Source organism: Passer montanus, unplaced genomic scaffold, assembly GCF_014805655.1.
Source record: "Passer montanus isolate IOZ18808 unplaced genomic scaffold, ASM1480565v1 scaffold37, whole genome shotgun sequence".
NCBI lineage: Eukaryota > Metazoa > Chordata > Aves > Passeriformes > Passeridae > Passer > Passer montanus.
This window is the reverse complement of record NW_024368485.1, coordinates 3,853,323-3,875,708: the sequence shown is the minus strand read 5'-3', so window position 1 is coordinate 3,875,708 and position 22,386 is coordinate 3,853,323. Positions and strand designations below refer to the sequence as shown.

Sequence of the window (22,386 nt, the reverse complement as noted above, 5' to 3'; positions counted from 1 at the left end):
AGTGATAAAGACCCAACACAAGATGGGAGAAAAATGAAAATATGAACATAATGTTCAGTCAAAGAAAAAAAATAGTTTAGGTTAAATACACACAATATAAATCCAAGAAAGCTGAGGAGGGACAAAATATGAACATAATGTTCAGTCAAAGAAAAAAAATAGTTTAGGTTAAACACACAGCAATATAAATCCAAGAAAGCCGAGGAGGGAAAAGAGGAAAACAAAGACTCTTTCTGCAGGTGGCAGGACCCTTCCTCTGTAACTTGCAGGAACAAGTGACCCTTTTTTCACCCTCTGAGCATCATTTGCTGGGACCAGAAGTGTTTCTGCGAGCCTGCCCATCAGCACCTCGGCGCTCTTTCAGACCCCACACACTGTGCCCATGCGCTCAGAGCCAGCCCCGGGGACACACGGCCGGCAGGGACAGGGTTAACAGCGTCCCCAAAGGAGGGGAGCGGGGCTCTGCCTCACCCGGCCAGAGGTGAACGCTGCCAGGAGGAAATTGCTGCTGCAGCTCCACCGAGATCACGAGTGACCTTTCCTCTTGGAGAGGGGTGAAGTAAACAACACTTATCTGGGATTTAATGCGGTTGAGACAAGCAGCACTTTATCTCCACTCCCAAGGAGCAGGGAAGCACAGGGATGATTTTCCTGTTTTTTACCGTGTAAGCCATCTCTCAGGCCAGCCCTCAAGTTGAGCTGAAACATTTCCTCATGGAAAGATCTCGGTTGGAGCAGTAGGTTACGGGCTTGCACAACGTGCCACAAACTTCTTGGCACAGTTCAGCCTTTGGCAAAGGCAGTCTGAGCTCTCCTTAGTGGGTTGATATTTTTACTCCATGAAATTTTCACATCCTTCATACCGTTTCCTTTAGGAAGGTATCAGGGGACATGCAATCCCTGTTCTTTCTATTTTGGAATTTTTTTCCATCAGTAGACATAAATCCTTCCCTTTCCCCCTCTGCACAGTTGGAGATTCTGGCAGATGGAAATCTGACAGGGTTTTTTGACAGTGGATTTCTCCTGTCTATCATTTTTACTATAAGAATGACATCTGGCTGCCTTATAAGCTGCAATGGGTGGAAATTTTCCACTAGGTTTTTCCTAAATAAAACTCCACAGGCCAAGGGACAGTGAGAATTCCTCTGGGTGCCAAATGAGAAGGGCTGGAGAAGACCCTCACTGAGGGTTAAATGGATGAGGCACCTTTGCCTCCATAAACTCCAAACCTTTGCATAAGTTGACCCACGAAAAGCAGGCTGCAGGATCCAGACTTAGAGGAAATCAGGCATTTAGCAGAAATTCAGCACTTACTGTGTGGTTTGAGCCTGGAGCAGAGCTTTGCAGGAACAGGGGTCCACGCCTGCATGCCCTACAGGAACACTGTCAGGAAAATAACCCCTCAAACCCAGAGCCTGCTGGAAAAGTCTTTTCCACATGCTTAGTCATAGCAGGGCAGAGAGGGCAGAGCCTCATTTCCTTATGCAGCACGCTGGCACAGCACCAAAGCTCTGCCAAGCTCCTGCACATGAGCCAGGAGCATCCAGGGAGCTGATTCTAATAAGGAGCTCAGGCACCTTAATGGATGTGCTGGACCAAGGGTATGCAAGAGGACACGAAACCAACTTTTGAAATGCAACTTGAAGCATTTGGTTTGAAGGACAGAAAGTCAGCACTGGCATTCCATGCTAAGGAAACCATTACCTCACCTGTAGGTTGTTCAGGAGGCAAGCCTCCCGTGTTTACTCTTTCCCTACCTTTTTTCCTGGGCTCAGTATAAAGTGTTATATTGACAGAAGCAAGCGGAGAAGTTCCGTAATTTAATCTCTGCCATTAAAATTTCAGGCTCCACGGGAAAAGAAACCCTGCCTGTTCATCAGGTCCAGCGAAATTCAGGTGGCAGCTGGTGTCACATTTCCACAAACTCCACAAACTGCAGCACCAGGCTGCTTCCAGGATGGGGGGGGAGGAAGGAAGGAAGGAAGGGCACGAGCCGTGCAGTTCAGGGACAGCGTGCTGGCCCGCAGTGCAAACACATATTAATAATTCAGGCCGTTCTATTTTGGACTGGGAATGTGCTGCCCCTCACCTGTACTGCTTGGGGCAAGGCCTGAAATAGAAACTCCTGTAGGAGCAGCCTGGAGGGCAGTGCCAGCACTGGCAGGGCAGTGCCAGCAGCCTGGCGGGGCGGGCACTGCAGGGACAGCCTTTGCAAGGTCAGCTCTTCCCTTTGGTCAGTGAGTCTTGGCTGAGCTGTGACACCCCAGAACTCTGATGGATGCTGGTCTTCCTCCCGTGGGCCCAGCCAGGCAGGCAGGGTCCTGCACGAGGAGGGATTTTCCCAAGGAATACTGGCCCAGCGCTCCCATGCCTGTGCTGGGATTGTCACCTCCACACGGTGCTGGGGTGTCACTGTGATATTTTATGAAAATCCTTCCACTAGGATTTTCTCCTAAAAAGCTGAGAAGCCTCAGAAGAGAAATGTAAACAAGAATTATCTGATTGTTGTAGAATGTAGTCTAAAGATAGTTTACCAACAAGTACATCTTTGATTGGTCTCATGTGAATTGTTTTTACTTGATAACCAATCATAGTCCAGCTGTGTCAAAGCTCTGAACAATCACGAGTTTTTATTATTCATTTCCTTTCCTAGCCTTCTGATGTATTCTTTTCTCTCTGTAGTTTAGTATAGCTTTAATATAATATTTTTAATATAATATAATAAATCAACATTCTAAAAAATACAGAGTCAAATTAATCTCTTCCCTCATCCTGGGACTTGCAAACACATCAAGACTGGGGCTTTTAACAGTTCAGTTCTGCCACAAGTGATTACTGCTCTGTTGCCTGAAGTGACTGCTTTATATAGATTTTACCTCAGATCCTGAAAGCTGAATGACCAAATCTCTTTCAGGAAATTATTCTACCTCAAGCACTGGCTTTCGGAAATGCATCATCTGACTTTCTGGGAAATTGCAAATGTTTTATTGTTAGAAAACACAAGTCACAGGACTGCACAAGTGGTTCTCCTGCACAGGCTGAAGTCACTGCTGCAGGTTTACTGGCATTCTCTGGCTTGTGCTGTCCCACGCCAGCTCCTAAGTGAATAATTTGAAAAATTGTATTTGATGATGTTTGAACTCAAAGGGAGAGCAAGGACTGTCCTACAGCACTGCGATTCCAGGCGTGGCATCTCTGTTCCCTGGAGCTTTTCACAGGCAGCACTTCCAGCACACCTCAAACCACTGAGTGCCTAAAGCTATGCAGTTTGGTGCTAAGGACCATAAAGATGCCCTGCTTATCACACCAGGTATCAGACATCAGAGCAGCTGTAGCACCGTAGCTCCTGAATCTGCAATGGCTCCTTTTTCAACAAAGCATGAAAAAAAAGTGGAACAATCAGAAACCGCTAGAAGAGACAAACTGGAAGCTGTTAGTTTTGTAAATCAATTAAAATAAAAGGAAAAAAAAAAAGAACAAGCCAAGACTTTAGCCACATGCTTCCTCAGCCAAGTGCAGAAATTGATTTGTGCCAGTGGAAGGGGAGAGCCAGAACAGCCCCATTCACTCTCCTCAGGAAGCTGCTGATGCTGAAATCACACCACATGACCCAAAATTTGAGACAATTGCTGGAGAATGATAACTGCTCCAGAAGGAGACAGTGTGTCATGGTGTGATGGGAAGGGTGTGCTACAGGAATTACCTGTGATGGGAAGGGTGTGCTACAGGAATTACCTGAGATGGGAAGGGTGTGCAACAGGAATTACCTGAGATGGGAAGGGTGTGCTACAGGAATTACCTGAGATGGGAAGGGTGTGCAACAGGAATTACTGAGCTGGGCTCCAAGGCAAGGGACAATGCGACAGCAGGGAATTCTCTGTGGCTGACTCCAAGCATTCAGCCTTTCTGTGTAAGAAAAGGGATTAATCAGTTTTTTCATTTTCAACGCCGTGCATCATCACTACCCATCTTCCTGACTCCAACAAGTGATTTCTCACTTCTCACCACAGGGTTTGGGGGCACAGCCAGCCCCTGCTCTGCCCCCTCAAGAGCCCAGCTGTGCTGCAGAGGGGGAGAGCTGTGCCATGCTCAAAAGCAGGGCATGCAGGAGCACTGCCTGCAGCCTCCTCCTCCAGCCTGCTTCTTTATTTATGTATTTACTTATGTATTTATTTGTCCACTGCAACTTCCACGCAGAGCCTTTCCCTGCTCCTGCATGCACAGGGCCATCCCAGGGCTGGAGGAGCTGGGACTGCCCTGTTCCCAGTGGGATGTGTTCAGGCTTGCTGCTCTGGTGACCCTGGGTCTCTGCAGCAGAAAGGATTGCTGAGAGGGCTCAGAGGAAGCGAGATGTGGCAGTGCTCTGTTTTCTGCTTCCAGCAACAGTAATTCCTGTGACATTTTATTTTCTACACCAATTCATGGCTGAAAAAACAATTTCTATGTGACATGTAAATTGATTTTTAAGCCGTTTTGTTAAAAACTAAGGAGCATATACGCAAGACACTTCCCTGAAATTCCTTGTTTTCTTTTTTTAGGACCACAGCCTGCTTTGAAACTTACTAGAATTTACATTTCAGCCCAGGAATTTTACTGAGAGCATCTGCTGGCTTCTGCCTCTGGGATGGATTGTGCTTTTGCTGTGTAACTACGAGCCTGCTCTTTCACCTGTGTGTAAAGACAACATGCCTTTATATATTGATATACTTACAGTGCAAGTGGTTATTCAAAACCTGAATGTTTTCCAATGGAGATCTGCACTGGGAGAATTTTTTCCCCGTGAGGATGGGGTGGATCCCTGGATCCCTGGGAATGTCCAAGGCCAGGCTGGACAGGGCTTGGAGCACCCTGGGACAGTGGAAGGTGTCCTTGCCACGGCACTGGAAGGGCTTTAAGCTCCTTCCCACTCACACCTGCGATTCCATGACAAGAGCCTACCTAGGAGCCAGCTCCCTACGGCGCCTCCATCCCAGCCGCGCTGCCGGGGCATCCCGGGATGCTCCGCTGGGCATCGCGGGGCTCCCTGGAGCGGCGCGGGGTCCCGCCGTGCCCGGGAGCTGCCACCGGGGGGTCCCGGGGAGTCCCCGAGGGATCCCGGGGGATCCTGAGGGCTCCCGGCGGCCGCCCCGGTGACGTCAGCGCCACGCCGCGGTGACGTCAGGAGCGGGGCGGGCGGCAGCTCCCGGCGCGCCCCGCGCAGAGCGGGGGGCGGGAGCGGCGGCGTGGGGAGCGCGCCCGGCGCTGCGCCTCCATCCCTGCCCGCCGTGCCGCCGGCATGTTCTCCAGGAAGAGCCACGCCGACGTCAGGAAATCCACGCAGAAGGCGCTGGACCCCAAGCGGGACGTGCTGACCCGCCTGAAGCACCTCCGCGCTCTGCTGGGTGAGCGGGGGGACCCGGGGCCCTCAGCCCCTCGGGGGTGCCCGGGCAGAGCCGCGGCCGCGGGCAGGTCTGCGAGCGCTGCTCGCCCTCCGCTGCGGTGCCCGGGGAGACAGCAGCGAGCCCGGCGTGGCAGCTGTCCGTGCTGTGGGCAGAGAGCCTCCCCAGCCGCAGGGGCAGCCCCTCCGTGGGGAGAAAGTGTGCGGTGCCCGGCGGAGCTCGCGTGTGCCGGGGCGCGCCTTGGGCTGGGCGCGGAGCCGCGGGGAAACGCGCAGCCCTGGTCAGTTTCGGAGACTGGCTGGCAGAAACTCTGCTCCTTGGCAATAGCATCGACTCGGGGCTCTGTGCTGGGGGTTTAAACTCCGAAAGAAGCCGCGCTGGGGTGCTTTGGGTGGTTTGGGGCAAGGCTGGACGTGTCCCGGGGCGCCTTGCAGGTGGCGGCTTCCACGCTGGGCACCGCGGGAATGAGCTCCCGCTGTGATCCTGCTGAGGTGGAACGCCGCCGATGAGTTCCCGCTGTGATCGGAGGGTTCGGGTGGCCTCTGTTGGCTGTTCGAACGCGGCAGGGTCTCCTGAAGGGAAGGGGCTGTGCCCGGGGAGTGCTTCCAGGCGATGCCGGCTTGTTCCAGGTGCGGGCCATCATCGCCGCTGTGCCGCGCTTGTTCCCTGTGAGCTCCTGAAGGAGCCGCCTGGGGACACAGCACCGGCTACATGTGGCCTCTGTTGCTTTTGGTGACTTCCCAGTTAAAGGTGTTTGTGGGCGCTGGTTCCGGGTGAAGGCTTTTGCAGGGTGAAGGTTGGCAGGGGCTGTGGTGCGTCCAGCTCTCCTGCGGGTCACTGCAGGCACTGTCCGAGCGGCTCTGGGTGTGCTCCTGACGTGTCTGCTCTTGGCAACACCGGTGTCAACATTGGGGGCAGCACGGGAATGGCTTCTGGAAGATGCTCTCTTGATAGATACCCTCACCAGGGTGTCTTTTGTGGTACTGTTCAGCATGTAAAAAAACTCCACACGTGGGAGTTGGAAAAAAATAAGTCCAGCATGTAAAGCTGTTGGTATAAAGGCTCAAAAGTAGTTGGCTTTCTTTTTTTTTTTTTTTTTTTTCCTTCTCCTCAGATGTGTCTGTCTTTGCCCTGGCCACAGCTAGGAATGAGTCTGACTCTCCAACTGCTTCCCTCGGGCCACAGTGCCACACGTTCCCCAAATAGCTGTTCCGGCTCTCCCGTTTCCTTGGGAGATGCCAGCTCCTCTTCCTTTGTTAGTTTAAATCACGGGAATTTAATTGTAAACAAAATGTCAGTTACTCTTCTGTGATCCCGCTGGTGCAGGAGGACACAGATCAGAGGGAAGATGATCATAGGGGAGGGATGAGCAAAAGGAATGTGCGTTTCCATAAATAAGGGCTCACGTGAGCTTTGGATTGCTTCAGGTCCCTTAGTGGCACCTATGTAAGTTTGTCCAGTGCCCAAAGTGAAAGAAATGAGTCCACTTAAGTTGGTGTTGGTTATGACATCTCTCAAGCCTCCAATGGCCTTTAGGATGCGAGTTCCAGCTCTGTGGGGTGCTCTGTCCACATACCCAGATCAACAAAAGGAGTTAAAATTGGGTGTTCAGTTGTGTTTGAGAAGTGATCAGAACATTTCCCTTATTTCTGTATTGCTATGGAGATGTACTCATGGCCAGAACTTCTGTTAAGTTAGTGAAGTTCTAAATACAGTTTGTGGAAGTGCCAGTAGTGTGGCCTTTTTTTTTTAAAGATAGACTTAAAAAGCAATAGCCTGACAAAGAGTGGTGGGGATGTACAGATTTGGCTCTTCCCCACTGCCTGGCCACAAATGAAGTCTCTGCTTTTTCCCAGAGTGGTTTCTGTGGGACTTTGGTAGGACAAAAACAAATCACTGTGCCTTAAGAATTTTTTTCTGTGGCTCTACTTGGGTAAAAATATCCTTTTTATATTGAAACTTCTCTTTCAATAGTGTTTTCTCCTTGGGCACAGGAGTCAGAAGTGCTGCTGCTAACAGATGTGGGATGCTGCTTTGTCCAGTGCTTTCAGTCTTTTCTCTGTTGAGCAAATACATGGGAGGCACACAGAGTTAAGACTCAATGTGAAATTTTAAAGGTTACCAAGTGCAGTCCTTAATTGTTCCCTTTAAAACATACCTGTTAGGAAAGCCAATGCTTTCCATGGAACTGCCTTGATCAGAGATGGGATAACAAAGGAGGGTAGTGGGATTTTGGTTCTGTACAGCTGCAGGACCAGCGCTGGCTGGGTAGAAACTTTCATTTACAGACAGTCAAAAGGGGATGTGTGCAGACTTCCTGCTGAATTCAGGGATTGTTCTGAGGAGCTTGTGTGACATTTGAGGTGTTAACATAATTTTGGAAGTTGTTCCAGTTGGAGGGGCATTTTGGTAACGGGCTGTTTCATGCTGACATACTTTTTTTGAAGATAAGTAAGAATTGTGCATTATTTCTGGGGTGAGGCTGGTCATAAAAGTTTATCATTAACCAGGGTGTGGCTGCAAAATTCTCTTCATCTCCTTTAATTTTTCAAGTACTTGAGGATTAAGAGAGCTTTGAGAAAATAGCATAAAGTGACTGTGGAAGTTCATGGAATTAAGGGATCATTTCTAACAGGTGCCTGTGGTAACATTTGGCAGTTAACAGGAAAATAAAGTCCATGTGCTAAGGACAGGCTTAGTGTCCCCTCTGGATTTTTTTTAGTATGAGGAAGAGCAGTGAGAGTTTGGCAATAGACTGAGCCTCTTACTAAGTGGTGCCCAAGTGTTACCCTAAATTTTAAATTTAATAGTAAGGCGAGTCAGTGTGACTGACAGTTATCCAGTGAGCCAACATGTCCTATTTATAGAGAAGAAATAGGGTGTGACCCTGCTGAGTGTCTCAGTGTTTCCTGAGTGTTGCTGCAGCAGCTACTGTCAGGTGTTAGCTAGACTTGTGAGCTTCTCCTGTGTGGGAAACGGGGAAATTATTTGGGTTTGGGATGGCTGGTGGTGCTTGCCTGAGGTCTGGGTGCCTGTGTGCAGCTGTAGTAACCTGGGAGCTGTCTGGGAGTAAATACAAAAACAGACCCAAATTCCTGCAGTTCAGCCCCAAGCTTGCTGCCTCATTTCCTCTGGTGCTTCTGAATACTCCTTCAGGCAGTGCTTTTCCCCAAAGTCAGGGTTTTATCTCGTTATCTCAAGTGATAAATGGCGCAGGAAACTTTCCCTGATGTTTTCCATGTCAGAAGCAGGAACGAGCCCTGCTGCAAGTTAAACACATCTGTGAGAAAGGGCTGTGGCTGTAGGGATGCAGCTCAAACTCACCCGTGAGTCACCACCAAGATGCCACATTTAGAAAAAAAGGAGGATTTGCTTTCTTGGTGAGGCAGTTCCTTTCTCTCCTTTCGCAATTTAGAGGGAAAGTTTCCTTTTTGTTTAGATTTTAATGACCTCATTCCCTCATATGAAATCCTTGTAAATGAAAGCCTTGTTTTCCCCTGGAGTTGTGTTTAACAGGATGCATTCATGGAGAGGAATAATTGCACTTAGCTTGCAAATTCAGACCAGTAGTTTGCAGGAAACAAATATCACGTTAAAGAGTTTCCCTGCTCTAATTGTTTCCATAGTACAAGCAGCCAAGCAGAGCCTTACTGCTGGAAAGGTGCTAATTTAAATAAAAATCAGATTGTCCAGGGCTAAAGTTACTATTTCTTCTGTAGTTGTGGAATCTTATTGAGCCTTCTTGCTAGAATCAGCTTTATTTTGGGTAACAAATGGGTTTCTTGCAAGGTGAGGCTTCAATGAGATGTGATATTAATTTTGGCCCTTCCCCCTTTTCTGGGGGAAATGACCTAACTTTCCTTGACCAAATCAGTTGAAGTAAAGACCAAAGGGAGGAAATTAATGTGTTTAGCAAGTGTCAGGCTTAGAAAACAGTGAACTTTTTTCTTTGTAGAAAATAAACTTATTTCAAATTTCAGACCCATGTTAACACTCAGGAAAGTGCTACATGCTCGAGTTGCCATTATTCTAAGAAATGAATTGAGAATATGCTGTTTTCTGGTTTGATCTGCTTGCCAGATGAATGCAAGAGCTGAAATTGCATCCAAAATTTTTTGCTGGTGTTTTTCTCCAGCAGTACCTGCTTGTTTTGATGGTACAGAGGCCATTTAGTTACACAGCTAAGACTCAACCCTTTTTTTTTTTTCTATCTTTTAGTGGAAAGCAAATGAACCAAAGCCCCACTGCAGACTCTCATAAATTCAGTGAAATTCTTTGCAAGGATGGACTGACAGTTTAGTACAGAATACTCAGTGAACTCACTAAAATAGCTTTGTATTGCATTTATTTCATTCTCTAAAGCTAAATTTGCAGAATGCCTGTAATTCTTGTCTTTCTGCTTTTGTGTAATTACTCTGTTCCTCTTTTCAGATATCGTGGATGGAAGTGACCTCAAGCAGTTTTTTGACAACAATTACTCTCAAATTTATTTTATATTCTATGAAAACTTCATAACACTGGAAAACAGCTTGAAACAAAAAGGTAAGTTTTAGATTTTTTCCAGCAGCTGTTGGTCAGTGTTCCATAACTGTGCTCCAGGGCATTCCATTAAAACCTGTCCAATGGTTGTCTAGTCCTCAGTTTTCTGTATTTATACTAATAGTTTCCTGCAGTAGAGTGTGAGTATTAATCACTTTAATTTTATGGTAGCAGGAGAGATGAGCATGGAAAATCACTCTCTGAAATGAGAGCAGCAGCAGCTGATCACATTTCTGGGTTCATTTCAGCATTTACATACCCATCCTCTCACCTTGCTCCAGGCTCCTGCAGCTCCCTCTGCTCAGCTGAGACACAGCCTTAGCAGAGAGAGGCACTGCAGCCTGGGCACAGCTCACACTTGGGATCTTTATTTAAGATGAGAAATAAATTGATTGGCATCTTTGACTTCAGCTGAACAGCAACAGCCTCATTCTGCTGACTTTCATTGTGTGTTTCTGGCAAGCAATGTTGTTTTGTGTCTTGCAGGGAATAAATCACAAAGGGAGGAGCTGGACTCCATCCTCTTTCTTTTTGAAGTAAGTTTTCCATACCATGAAAACTAATTTGTGTTTTAAATCTCACTGTCATTCTGTGCTTGCTTAGTGCTTTGCCGTGAGGGGTGAAACAGGTGTCAGTCACCTGAGTTAAGAGATGTTATCAGAATGCCCTGGAAATCCAGCAAGAACACCTCTGTCCTAGAGCTGATGCTCTGGATGGAAGCCAGAGGTTTTGGGGGAATTTGGGAGCACCACTGCAATCAGTAGTTGCATTGCTGTGAAGGCTAAGGCTTTCAGAAAGTCTGCTTTCTGTTGTTGCTTTTCTGTTTTAATTCAACAAGAGTTTGCTCCTGTGTTTCATGGAGGGCCAGTTCAGAAGAGCAGCACCTTCCCCCTCCTCTGTGTTTATTTTGCATGTGTCACAGCAGGAGGCTGGGCTCTGCTCCCCTCACATGGAGGCTTCTGTTGTGATTCCAGTGTTGGGTCTTGCAGCTGAAGGGGAATAAAAGGGCAGGAGTTGTCAGCTACTGCACATCAGTTTGATCTGAGTGTGTGAAATGCTGATTTGCTAATTTGGTTTTTCTTGTTCAATATAACATCTTCCTCTTCCAGAAGCACATCCTTCCCTCCTGCCCAGCACTGGCCATCAGAACATTGGCAGTGTCTGGGGGAGAAATGTTACCTGGTTAACTTTTGCGTTATCAAAGTAGGATTGCTTTAATTTAAGCAAGAATAGTATGGGATAGATCATTTTCCAAGGTACCTCTTTGACTGGAGTTATTACCTAAATGTATTTGGATGTGAGAAAATATCACTGGACCCGATGAAAGCCTGACACATAAAAATGTTCTTACAATGCACACTGAAATTCTCAGCTTAAGAGAAGTTCTGCCAGTCTCTGGTCAAAAAGATCTGGCAGTTAATTAGGTAAATAATTGGCCAGATTTCTCTTTTAAGGTTAAACACACATCATCTACTGATTTCTTTTTTCTTTATTTCTTTCTCTGTTACTCCAAGTACTAACTTTTTACCCGAGTATTGCATCATAGAAATGTCATTTTTGTTTATATTTTGGGGTTTGTTTGGTAGGAAAAAGCCCTTCAAGCTTTCAGTGGGACTCTAGAAATTGAAGCTAAAGGTTAATTGTTCTCAACTCCTCTCATTCCCTCTGAATCACCCCCAGACCCTCAGAAGTATGTGGTTTTGCATTAATGAGTAGTTTGTGGTTGAAATGGTATTTATAGCAGCAAGAAGAATGATGCTGTTTAGCCTAATATGCCTGTTGTGGGAAAAATGGCCATAAGGATGATGACAAGGAATTCTGGGGTTTTGTGATCTTGAATTCTCACTTTGCTGTCTCCCTTTTCCTCTTCTCCCTCTGTGAGACCACATTTTCACCCTGAGATCAGAGTTGTGCTTTCTGCTCCTTGTGACATTAGCACGGGTCTGCTCTGGGGTTGTGCCCCAGGCAGTGGCACAGAACACGAGCTCACAAATTTGCCAGGACTCTTTGGGGCAGGAGAAACTCCTCCTCCTCCTCAGTGCCCAGCAGAGAAGGTGTGGTTGTGCAGGTTAATGGAAGCTCGTTAATACGCTGGGGCCTTGGATAAGGAATGACATTTCTGTGTCTGTGCCATTGAATAGGAAATAGCCAATGCTTGCTCATCTGGGTGGAGGGAATAACTGGGCATTCCCAGGGCTTGGAAAGGGGTGGCCAATAGCCACCCCTTAATACTCCTTAAAAGTAGTGGGAGAATGTGCTGTCTGAAGGAGAAAAAATCAATGGTTGTGTCTGAAGTAGGGGCTGCTTGGGGTCCCAGTGGAGGAGAGCTGTGCAACAGCCTGGTCAGCCTGGGGGAGAGGAGATCCTTCCAGTGTTTGTGTGGGATTCAGAGTGATGCCCTTCGTGGTGGGGATCTGCTGGATTGAATGTGCAGTCCATGGATAGCTAACCCTGGGTGAGAACAGCCCGAGAGCCTCAGCACAGGACAGGGAGTCAGAAATGCCAAGTGATGAAACATTCATCCTCTAAGCCATAGGAAACAGAACTAATTGATTATTAAGCTTTCCATATTTAGTGTGATGTCAGTGGGAGCCAGGAGGATGCTGCATTTTCTGCTAATTAGCTAAATAGGTAGTTACTTAGGATTAACAAATCCTGAGTCCCCATGCTGAGGGTCAACAGCTTAAAAATCAATAAAAATATTTATGAGAGAATTGCCGCCTTTGCCTTTCCTGGAGGTTTAGTGGGATTGTGCTGCTGTTGTGGAGTGACACCTAGTGTGTGTATTGGGCAGCAAAGCTTTTCCCACAAATCCTCTGGAAACTGACTTGGCTTGGTAGTAATTTATGGAAGTTCTAATTTTACACATAAGCTGCACAGCTTGGCCACACAGCAACAACTTCAAACAACATGTTACTCAAAGAAGAAATGTTAGCCAGCAGGGAGGAATGCCAAGGGTTAACTATTGCAATTAATACTGCAAAATGCTTGGCTCTAACTCTACTCTATAAGGTGCTTTGGCCTTGTCTTTTCCCAGATAGATACTTGTGAAGTGATATGGCAGCAGTACTGTTATTTTTCCCTGTTTCAGCTAAAAGCCCAGAATTATGTGACACACAATTTTTTCTCTGTTTAGGCGTGGCTCTGTCTGTTTGCAGTGCATTTGCAGAGCAGGTTGCTGTTGTTTCTTGTGTCCATCTTCCCTTCTGAGGGAGCAGCTCAAAACCTCAGATTTGAGGGCAGCTCTGAGCCCTGTGTGCCACAGACCTGCCAGGAGGTGACCTGTATTTATGTCCATTTTCTGGCACCAGCAACAGTATTGTTGGTTATATGTATCTATTTGTGAAAGTTTGTTTTGGTTTTTTTGTTTTTTAATAATAAAGTGGTTTTTATTTCTTGCAGCGTCAGGTACTGATTCCTCTGACACTGTGGTTTTTTAATCTCTAATGAAGTAAAAGCAGATTGATGGTTTTGAGATACATAAATTTCTTCCCATTCTCTATAATTTTTCTTCATTAGTTAAGAACAGCCACATCTGTTGTGCTGGTGGTGTCATAAAATTCATTCCACTGGTCTGACAAGTTCACTGGATGAAATGTTTTACACTCAGATTTTTTCAGATATAGAAAAGCTTCCCCAAGCTTGTGTTTTGTGTGGAGTTTGTGATTTCTTGAGCCTGGTGCAGATGTGAATGCTGAGTCTCAAGCTCAGTAGAGTAACAAAGGGGTTTTTTGTTCATAGCAGTAAAAGTGCTTATAGCTCTACTTTTCTACACATAGAAAATTACTTTTGGAACCATTTACGGTTTGTTCTGCTGTAATTCCAATAACATTGCTGCTATTCTTACAGCATTCTGTGGTAAATTCTAGCTATATGTTTTTTATGTTTTTGATATTTTACTTCAGAGATCTTACTGTTTCTTGTTATGCCTGGGGCAGTGATAAGTGCCCTGTGTGCTTTGGGCAGACATTTTCCCTCAACAAATAACTGTAAATAATTAATTAATGCAACAAATGGAGTATCCCTTCACTGAGACTGAGCTGCTGCAGGCATGCTGACTCCACTGGCCTCTTGGCTTGTCTGAGTCTGTGAATAGGAGATGGAAAATTTCTAAATTGATGCAACTTTTGGTAGTTGAACACCCTGAAACCTCCAGCAGCACTTGAGCCCAGAGGCCTGGGAGAGCTCTTATGCCTTGACTTGGCTCGAAGTAGATCCACCTGCCAGTGACTCCTGGAAATCCTGAATCCATTCACGTGACTGCAGGCTTGCCATGGGCAGTGCTGCTGGTTCTGCCTCCAGGAGTGTGTTTGCCCAGTGAGGGCACCTTGGGGGTGGCTGCCATTGATCCAAGACCAGCCTGGCACGTCCAGAGCAGCAGAACAGCAGTGCTCGTTGTCCCCATGTGGCTGTGGGGCTGGGAAACGTCCACTGGGATGCCAGGGGAGGCTTGGCCCAGCCTCAGCCTGCCCTGGGTCCTGCAGCAGGGTGGCCAGCACACGATGATGGGCACAGAGCTGCCAGTCATGGCAGGATTCAACCGGGGGGAAAAAGCAAAAGGCTTTGAAAAAGAAATAGCAGTTTTGGTTAAGTCACAGTGAGTCTGTCGAAATATGAACCTTGGTGGTTTTTATTTTGCTACAATAAAAGAGAGAGCTTTCAAAAAGCAGCATCCTGTGTAAACTAAGATTTAAACTTCACATTATTCCTAGTCATGCAGGAAGTCCAAACGAAAAAGAACTATGGATAATCAGTTAAAAGAACTGACAGATACCCTGATGTGTTGATCAGTAGTAATACCTAATTTCTATTTCAAGTGTGTTATAATGGATTACCATATAGATGCAGCAAAGCACTAAGCATTAAATAGATCTATGTGTTTTCTGAAAAAGCAATATTATTTTGCACTGTGGGGTTTCTTAAAATATTTCTTATTAGTGTAGTGTGAAACTAGGAACAAGATGTCAATAGCCAGCTCGGATTCACAGCGGTGTGGCTGACAGCCTGGGCTGGAGGGGAGGAAACTCTCATTTGTTACATAGCAATAGCAGTGCACGTTCTTTAGAGCACCAGGGGTGGGGAGGGTGTACAAAATGTTGCTGGAAATGCGAAGTCGCAAAGGGAACAACTGGAGCTGGTTCATGACTTGTGCAGTCTCATGTCATGCTGCAACACCCCCTCAGGCAAGGACTGCAGTGCTCAGGGCAAAAATCACCGGCTGGAAGTTGTGCTGGTGGGACTGGGGCTTAGCTTGTAACCTTCAGAATTTATATGTAATGATGTAGACTTTGCACTTGGGTGATTTGTTTTTGCACTGCAGGAGCAATGTGGGCTCTGCATCCGTGTCATTTAGAGTGGCCCTGCTCTGCTGCACAGAGAGGTTCTGTCTGGTTGCTTTTTGAGAATGCCAGCTTGCTGTGGGACAGGACCATGCAGGTGATCAGTCACACCCTTGCATTTTTTCAAAATAGATATATTTATTGTTTTCATGGTTTTGAGATGCTGAAAAGGAGAATGCAAGGGAAGTGACTTAAGTGTCTACATTTTTTTGCTGTATGAAAAGACTTTGGGATATGGGAGCTTTTCTCAGATAGGAATCTTACTGGTGGTTTGAACCCTTGAATTGTTTTTCATTCAGTCACCTGACAAGGGTGTTGGATTCTGTGTTTTGTAAAGACAAAAGAATGGTAAGCATGTTGTTTTCTGCCCTGACCCCCTCAGTTTTGTGCAAGAGTTTAGGCTTGTTTTCCCTGCTTGTTGTTGAACTGTGCAGCAGCATTTGTTCTTCTGCTTTTCTCTGAATACAACCTAAAGTTCGCTGAGATATGGATGTGAAAATTGTTACCAAATTCTTTTTCAAATGGGTCTTTGTTATGGAGCTTTGCACTTTTCCAGCCTATGCAGCTCGCACCTTGTCACAATTCACTTTCTGGATGGGAACTTCGTGTTCAAATTGAGATGAAACTGTGTAACAGACTAAAACAATGGAAACAAAATATGTGTGGTTTTGTTTTGTTTTCCATGATAAATGTGCCGATATATGAAGCTTCCTTCCTTCAGTACGTTGTGTGAATCCAGCCCAGTTTTTTGTTGCTGGTTTGCCATAGGGTTTTGTTTCCTGGAGCTTTTCCTTGCACACCTCAGGCACACGTCTTGTGGTGAGCCTGGGCACAGACCCAGCTCCCACGCAGAGCTCCTGGGTTAGGCTGGGTTAGAAGTGCTCCTGGGTTAGCTTAGGACTCCTTTCTGCCCCGTGCCAACTTAAGTAATGATTAATGCCAGAAATAGTCTGAAGGAGTGGGGGGCTGCCAGTGTTTTAATGTTTAGATGGATAATGATAGCTCTTTGTCCATGGATCCTGCAATCTGATTGGCAGAAGCCTGGTGCTTAACTAACAGGTAAAGCCCTAATGTGAGTCATGGCCTGATTTTTAGCCAGTCAGATCCTTCATCCCAAGCATTCCTGCTGCCCACGGACAGGGAGCTCGACCTCTGGACCTTCTGCTCCCGGGGTCCTGCTGCCACAGTGTGCTGGGGAGGGAGCTGGGGGAGTGACACTGAAACAAAATACAAGGAACATGGAGAGGACCTGTCTGGTTTGCATTTTTATTCTGGTTAACCTTTCAGAAATGCTATTTCCTGTGTGGGGAGCACATGCTATGGTGAAGGTGTGGAGGAGGACCAGCCTGTCTGTGACCTGAGGTCTAGCTCCCTGTGTCCATGAACTTGTCATGACTACCATCCTTGCTGTGGAGAAAGGAATGTTCCATGTGCAAAAAGACTGTTCTGAATGTTGAATATAATTTCTGAAGCCCTTTATTTGGCTTATTGTCAAAAGCAAGAGGTCTGTCCTGCTCCATGTCTCGAGCACACGCTCTAGCAGCAGTGGTGACACTGTCACCCAGCTCTCAGGGGTGGCCCACAGTGCCAGCTGCTTTCTGGGCTGTGATGCTTTGTTTTTTCCTGTCAGCTTCTGTGTGCAGAACACCCTCAAATGTGTCACTGTTGCTTAGGTGACCTGTCATCCATTTGCATCCTGCATGTGGTATTACTGAGAACATAGAGGTGCTTTGTTGTGCAGAAATTCGTGGCAGTCATTTTGTCTGATAATTGCAAAGAGCTCTGACTGTCAGTCATTTATAACATTGTTTAATTTAATTTGATTTCCAAACGGAAGTGTTCAAAACTAGTTTCTTGTTTAAATATGTCTTCCTATTTTCTTATTTCAATGGCTGGAAGGTTGTAAGTTGGAGGCATTTTTTGTGTGGAACCTGTGTGAAGCCCTGTGTACTGTCAGACCTTTGAGAGGTGGAGCAGCAGTGAGAGCTGTGCCACTGCCACATCCGTGGCCAAGCCCTAGTCCATGCTGCCAGTAGTTTAAAAAGAAACTGTGTATTTATTCCCATCTCATTTGTATGTTGTGCATCTGTTTCTCTGTACCTCCTGACGAACCAGTTTTATTACAGAAAATTTGACTAGTTTTGTTTCCTGCAGAAAATATTGCAGCTACTACCAGAGAGGATTTTTTATCGATGGCATTTTCGCAGTATAGGTAAGAAGAAATTGTTTTTTAAAAAAAAATTGACTTTTTAGTAGTTTTTTTCAGGTCAATTTTTCTTTTAATGAGCGATATATGAGTAGAGTTATGAATACATGGTATTTGTGCAAGTTTGGCCCCAACTGTCTTTCCCAGATTCTCATGAAATGGAGGATTTTCCCAGCACCCTGTTAGAATATGGCCTTGGCCATGAAAGACACAAGATACTCATGGGTGGCTTCCTCAGACCAAGATTGTTTTTTCTCCACTCTGGTGGTATTGAAGTTTCTGGAAGAAGGGAGGGAATAGGAGGAGTCTGGCAGAGAACACCTTGCAATCCAGTGAAGTGGTTTAACTTGATAATTTCCTCTGAATCAAATGCCTTGGATTCATCAGTGCTTTTCAAATTCTGCTTCCAAATGCCACCAGTGTGGCACCAAAAGGTTTTTATGCTGCTTATTAAAATTTAGTGGGGGGGTTCTATTCCTTCCAAGTAGGACTTTTTGGTTGGGGTTGGTTTGCAGCACTGTCTGACCAGCTGCCATTTTTGTCATCAGAACAAGGAGTTGCTTTTGCAGAAGAACAATGAGCGGAAGTTAAAGGTCAAGGGAAGGGCTGTTGTCACATTTCCACTCAGCACTGACAAAAACAAGAGGAGACATCTGCCTGGCCACTTCATAATGCTTCAGCTGCACTAGTCCAGACCAAATTGGTTCCAGTTGGTTACTCTGTAGCTGATACATTCTTTATGCTTCTGTTGAGTGGTTATAGTGGCAAAATTTTTTATCTGTGTCCGAAAAGCAATGTACAGAATTTGGCAGAGCATTTATTTACGCCTTACTTTTGCTTAACATTCATGTGCATTAATGTGAATTCCCTATATATGTTGATAATGTCTATATAATCTTGTGAGATGGTGAGATCTTGCCATTATATACATTCCTTAAATGGGAAGGAGTCAATTTAAGGAATGTATATAATTCACAGATCTTACTACTAATGAAAATTGAGACATGGTCCTCTGAGGAAACACAGATGACCTCACTGGAAAGATACATCACAGTTAATCTTGGGTGGTGGTGATTGTAGTTTGATTCAATTGGGGGTTCCCCCCCATAGTTGTCTTAAAAGCCAGCACAGTGGCCCCAGAATAAAGTAGGCTTTCATGAAATGTTTTTGAAAACATTGTGATGGGAGGTGTCCGATAATGTCTACCTAATTTTCCTAATCCAGGGTCGATTCTGAAGAAGCTTTTGCACACTGGAAATTCTCTCAAGGTATTGCATTGATGTTCTCATATTTCTTTTCACTTTAATTCCTGTGAAGTATGCCACTTTGCAGCTTTCCTATAGCATTGTTAATGTGGAAAATTAGTTTAAAAATTAATGTGTTCCATGTTAATTTTTTCTTGTTCACCTTCTAATATTAAGTTTTATTGTTGTGATCCTTGATTATTTTAATGTGTTTTCAGTCATTTTGCTGCTCTCATGACCTTGTGAAGTTACCTAGAGAAGGTATTAACAGATATTGCTTAATACCTAATTTTTTGAGCTTTCTCTGGCATTAGAACTAGGATTATAGTAATAATGTGAATACCCTTGGTATGATGGCAGGACCTTGCAACACCTATCTGGGATAAATCTCTTGCCCTGCCTGTTGTGAACTATTTACCCATGTTACTGCACTTACAGACCTGTATCACTGCCCTTTTTGCCCAAACCACCCCCTTGCAGCTCAGGTGTGAAGGAATCCGCCTGTTCCTGCTGTGGCTGCAAGCCCTGCAGACCAACTGTGGCGAGGAGCAGATCCTGATGTTCGCCTGCCTGGTGCCCGGCTTCCCCCCGCTGCCGTCCTCGCGCGGGCCCTGCACGCTGGAGAGCCTGGTCAGCCCGCCGGCCGCGCCCGACGGTGAGCCTCCTCCCGGGGCTGGGGGATCCTGAACCCGGCAGAAGCACAGAGATCAGCAAAACGATTCCTGTCTCATCTGCTGCTCCTGTGTTGTGCCAAAGTGGAGTGCAGTGTGGAGGTTGTTTACCCAAAGTGATGGTGGTTTGTTTCCTTGCCCTGTCAGGGCATGTGCAGACTGTCGGTCGGCAGACAGTGATGAGATTTTGTTCAGTTCTTGTTCAGTTTCAGTTTAGATGTAGTGTAATATAATATAGAATAATAGTATAATAAAGTAATTAATTAGCCTTCTGATATCAATGGAGTCCTCCTCATTCCTCCACCTAGTTGGGCAAAATTTCACTGATAGGGTGCCTCTCCTGGAGGAGAGGACAATGGATGCTGCTGGTGAATGTTCTCCTGGGGTGTCCCTCCTGGATGAGGGGACAATGGGTGCTGCTGGTGAACCTTCTGGGGTGCCTCTCCTGGAGGAGGGGACAGTGGGTGCTGCTGGCTGCCCCTGGAATTCCGAGCTGGCCGCAGTGTGTGTCCAGCTGCTGGGCTGGTGCGGCTCTAGAGCCGCCCGCTCCTGTCCCTCTGAGTGGTCAGGGTTTGCTCTTTGGCTCTGGGGTGGTTTTAATCCAGATGCAGCAGGAGCATTTTACTGCCCCTCAAGCAGTGGAGGTTTCCTCCTTGTTGGAGGTGGAGGTTTTCTCCTTGTTGGCTCACTGCTGGTGTCAGCCCTTCCAAGCTGCTGGGAGTCTGGTGTCATCCTCGCTGGGATGTGCCAGGACTTTGGACAACTGAGCAGCTGCTGGCCTTGCACAGCTTGGTAGTGCCCTAATGGGTATTTTCAAATCAATCTTTTACAGAAAATAACTTTTATTTCAGTATTTTAATGCATTCTATGCTTGAAATCTTTGATTTTAGCTAAGATATTTCCAGAAGAAATAACGCCGCTTTTGCCAGCTGTCTCTGGAGAGAAAATTGCAGAAGACCAGACCTGCTATTTTCTCCAGCTCCTATTAAAATATATGGTAATTCAGGTGAGGAGGATGGATGTTTGAAACTGTTCATATTTGTGGTAGAAGATTAAGCCTACACTGCATCTGTGTGGAGCTGGGTTTACCCTTCCCCAGCACATTTTTTACTCTTAAGTGGAAAATCATCCCAAAGGTATTTTCCTCGTGCCATTTTTGGTGAAAATAAGAAGTTTGTTACACTTTTGTGATAAGAATTAATGAATGTTATCCAAACTTGCAGAATAACTGGCTGTTTTATGTGCTCGTGGTTGCGTTTAGAAAATTGATGTGGGGTAAAGATTCAGTTTGTTCTCTTTGGACACATACCTAGATGAAAAGGAATGTAAAGGGCCACTGGAGGAAGAGATAAGGAGAGATGGCTTCTGTGATGTTTTTAAAAGGATGCAAGTAACATGTACATAAAATTTAATTAGAAGCAGATCAGATGAATCTGTGCAGGAAATAAATTAAGATAATGTATATATTTTAAAAGTACAAATTAAGCAACATTTGAAATAAAGTGGAAGCTGTGCAGACAATGAACATTAAAGAGCCTTGTTACTAAAAGAAGATAAATTATAATTAAATACTTTGAGATACACTTTCTAGTATGAAAAGGCAAGACCAAAATAATATTTGGAAAGGGTTTTGTCATCTTGAATAAATGCTTTATTTTAAAAAGTGGCTGTATGAAATTATCAGCTTCCTCCACAGCACCCTTTGTTTCACATATCAGAGTCTCACAACACTTCAGTTAAAAACAAAAATGTCACTCTTATTTTTATATTCTTGTTACCTGTGAGGGGTCTAAACAAACCTGCTTATTCTACAAATCCCATTGCATAGTGGTTCCAGTGTTTATTTGTGTTTATTCTGACAAAAGAAAATATTAATGATAAAAGCAGAGCTCAAAGTGACTTTGTCAAAATGTTCCTGTAAGAAGCAAATTTATTGGGAGCAGAACAGGACAGTTGCTGTCCTCTGGTTAGAACAGCTCAAATCCACTGGCTTCCACTGAGCTTGCTGGCTTTTGGGGGATGTTCTGTTCTTACTTTCCTTCCTTACTGCAGTTTGTAAAGGTGGTTTTGGGGCTGTGCTGCTTTTTCTTTTCTTACTAAAGTGTAGTTGTTTGGTTTTTTTGTCAGTACAATTGTCAGTATAACACATTAACTTAAAGCTTTTTGTTTGTTTCTCTCTAACTCTCTGACAAAGGCTGCCAGCTTGGAGTGGAAGAACAAGGAGAACCAAGACACTGGTTTTAAGTTTCTCTTTACTTTGTTCAGAAAATACTATCTTCCTCACTTGTTCCCATCTTTTACAAAGCTAACCAACCTCTACAAACCTGTGCTGGGTAAGTAGTGGGTTTTGCCTTGGAAGAAGAAAAAGCCAGAGCCTGCTCTCAGCAGCATCTCTTACCTGCTGGTGTACGGCTACAGCTCTGTGGGATGAGGAGTTTCTTCTCCCTGGTTTCCTGTAAAACTAACTTATGTTGTAGCAGGGCTGGTTCTTTGTTTCAGCTTTTGCCCTCCCTTTTGCAGCACTTCCTTTTGCTTTCCTTTGTTTTGACTGATACAAGTGATAAGGTCAGAAAAGAGCTGTGCTGTTACATTCTCCCGAGGAGCGATGAAGTTAGGATAGAATACAAGCATTAATAAAATAAAAGCAGTCAGTCATTGTATCTGTTATTTCTTGGGTGATGCGTTGGGTACATTTAGCCAGAGCTGGGAAGCAATTACTAAGATTCCACTTTGTTTCTCTCTTCCTTTTTGTCCCCTCCAGACATCCCTGATATCAGGCCGAGGCCAGTGTATGTCACTGCAACACGGAACAATGAGAGTGTCTACTGCACTAAAATCCCCTACATGGCAGCTCGAGTGGTTTTTATCAAGTGGCTCGTTACCTTCTTCCTTGAAAAGAAGTATTTAACTGCTGTTCAGAGCACAAAAAATGGAGGAGAAGTGCTCCCTAAAATTATTCAGGTGGGCTTTAAAGTTTAACTCTCTTGCATGCGTGCTAACCTTGCAGGT

At 45.4% G+C, this 22,386-nt stretch overlaps 1 protein-coding gene and 1 long non-coding RNA gene across 6 annotated transcripts in view; one reads left to right on the top strand and one right to left on the bottom strand.

Annotated features, from left to right (window-relative positions):
- The window catches only part of LOC120506024, a 67,639-nt gene extending 62,530 nt beyond the window's left edge, over window positions 1-5,109 (bottom strand). For 2 of the 3 annotated variants that reach the window (XR_005628401.1, XR_005628402.1), the window contains exons 1-2: window positions 4,939-5,109; window positions 3,800-3,906 (exon numbers count right to left, since the gene is read on the bottom strand). This is a non-coding gene — a long non-coding RNA (uncharacterized LOC120506024). Of the gene's footprint in view, window positions 1-1,314; window positions 1,447-3,799; window positions 3,907-4,938 lie in introns of those variants that run through there. The other variant, XR_005628403.1, reaches the window with a different exon arrangement.
- A 69-nt stretch (window positions 5,110-5,178) lies between these two features.
- Window positions 5,179-22,386, top strand: part of RALGAPA2 (Ral GTPase activating protein catalytic subunit alpha 2) — a 94,999-nt gene continuing 77,791 nt past the window's right edge. For 2 of the 3 annotated variants that reach the window (XM_039717094.1, XM_039717093.1), the window contains exons 1-9: window positions 5,276-5,381; window positions 9,810-9,920; window positions 10,404-10,453; window positions 17,411-17,468; window positions 18,687-18,730; window positions 19,187-19,361; window positions 20,268-20,383; window positions 21,572-21,710; window positions 22,139-22,338. In XM_039717094.1, the coding sequence (XP_039573028.1) occupies window positions 5,276-5,381; window positions 9,810-9,920; window positions 10,404-10,453; window positions 17,411-17,468; window positions 18,687-18,730; window positions 19,187-19,361; window positions 20,268-20,383; window positions 21,572-21,710; window positions 22,139-22,338 (999 nt within the window). Of the gene's footprint in view, window positions 5,382-9,809; window positions 9,921-10,403; window positions 10,454-17,410; window positions 17,469-18,686; window positions 18,731-19,186; window positions 19,362-20,267; window positions 20,384-21,571; window positions 21,711-22,138; window positions 22,339-22,386 lie in introns of all 3 variants that reach the window. The other variant, XM_039717091.1, reaches the window with a different exon arrangement.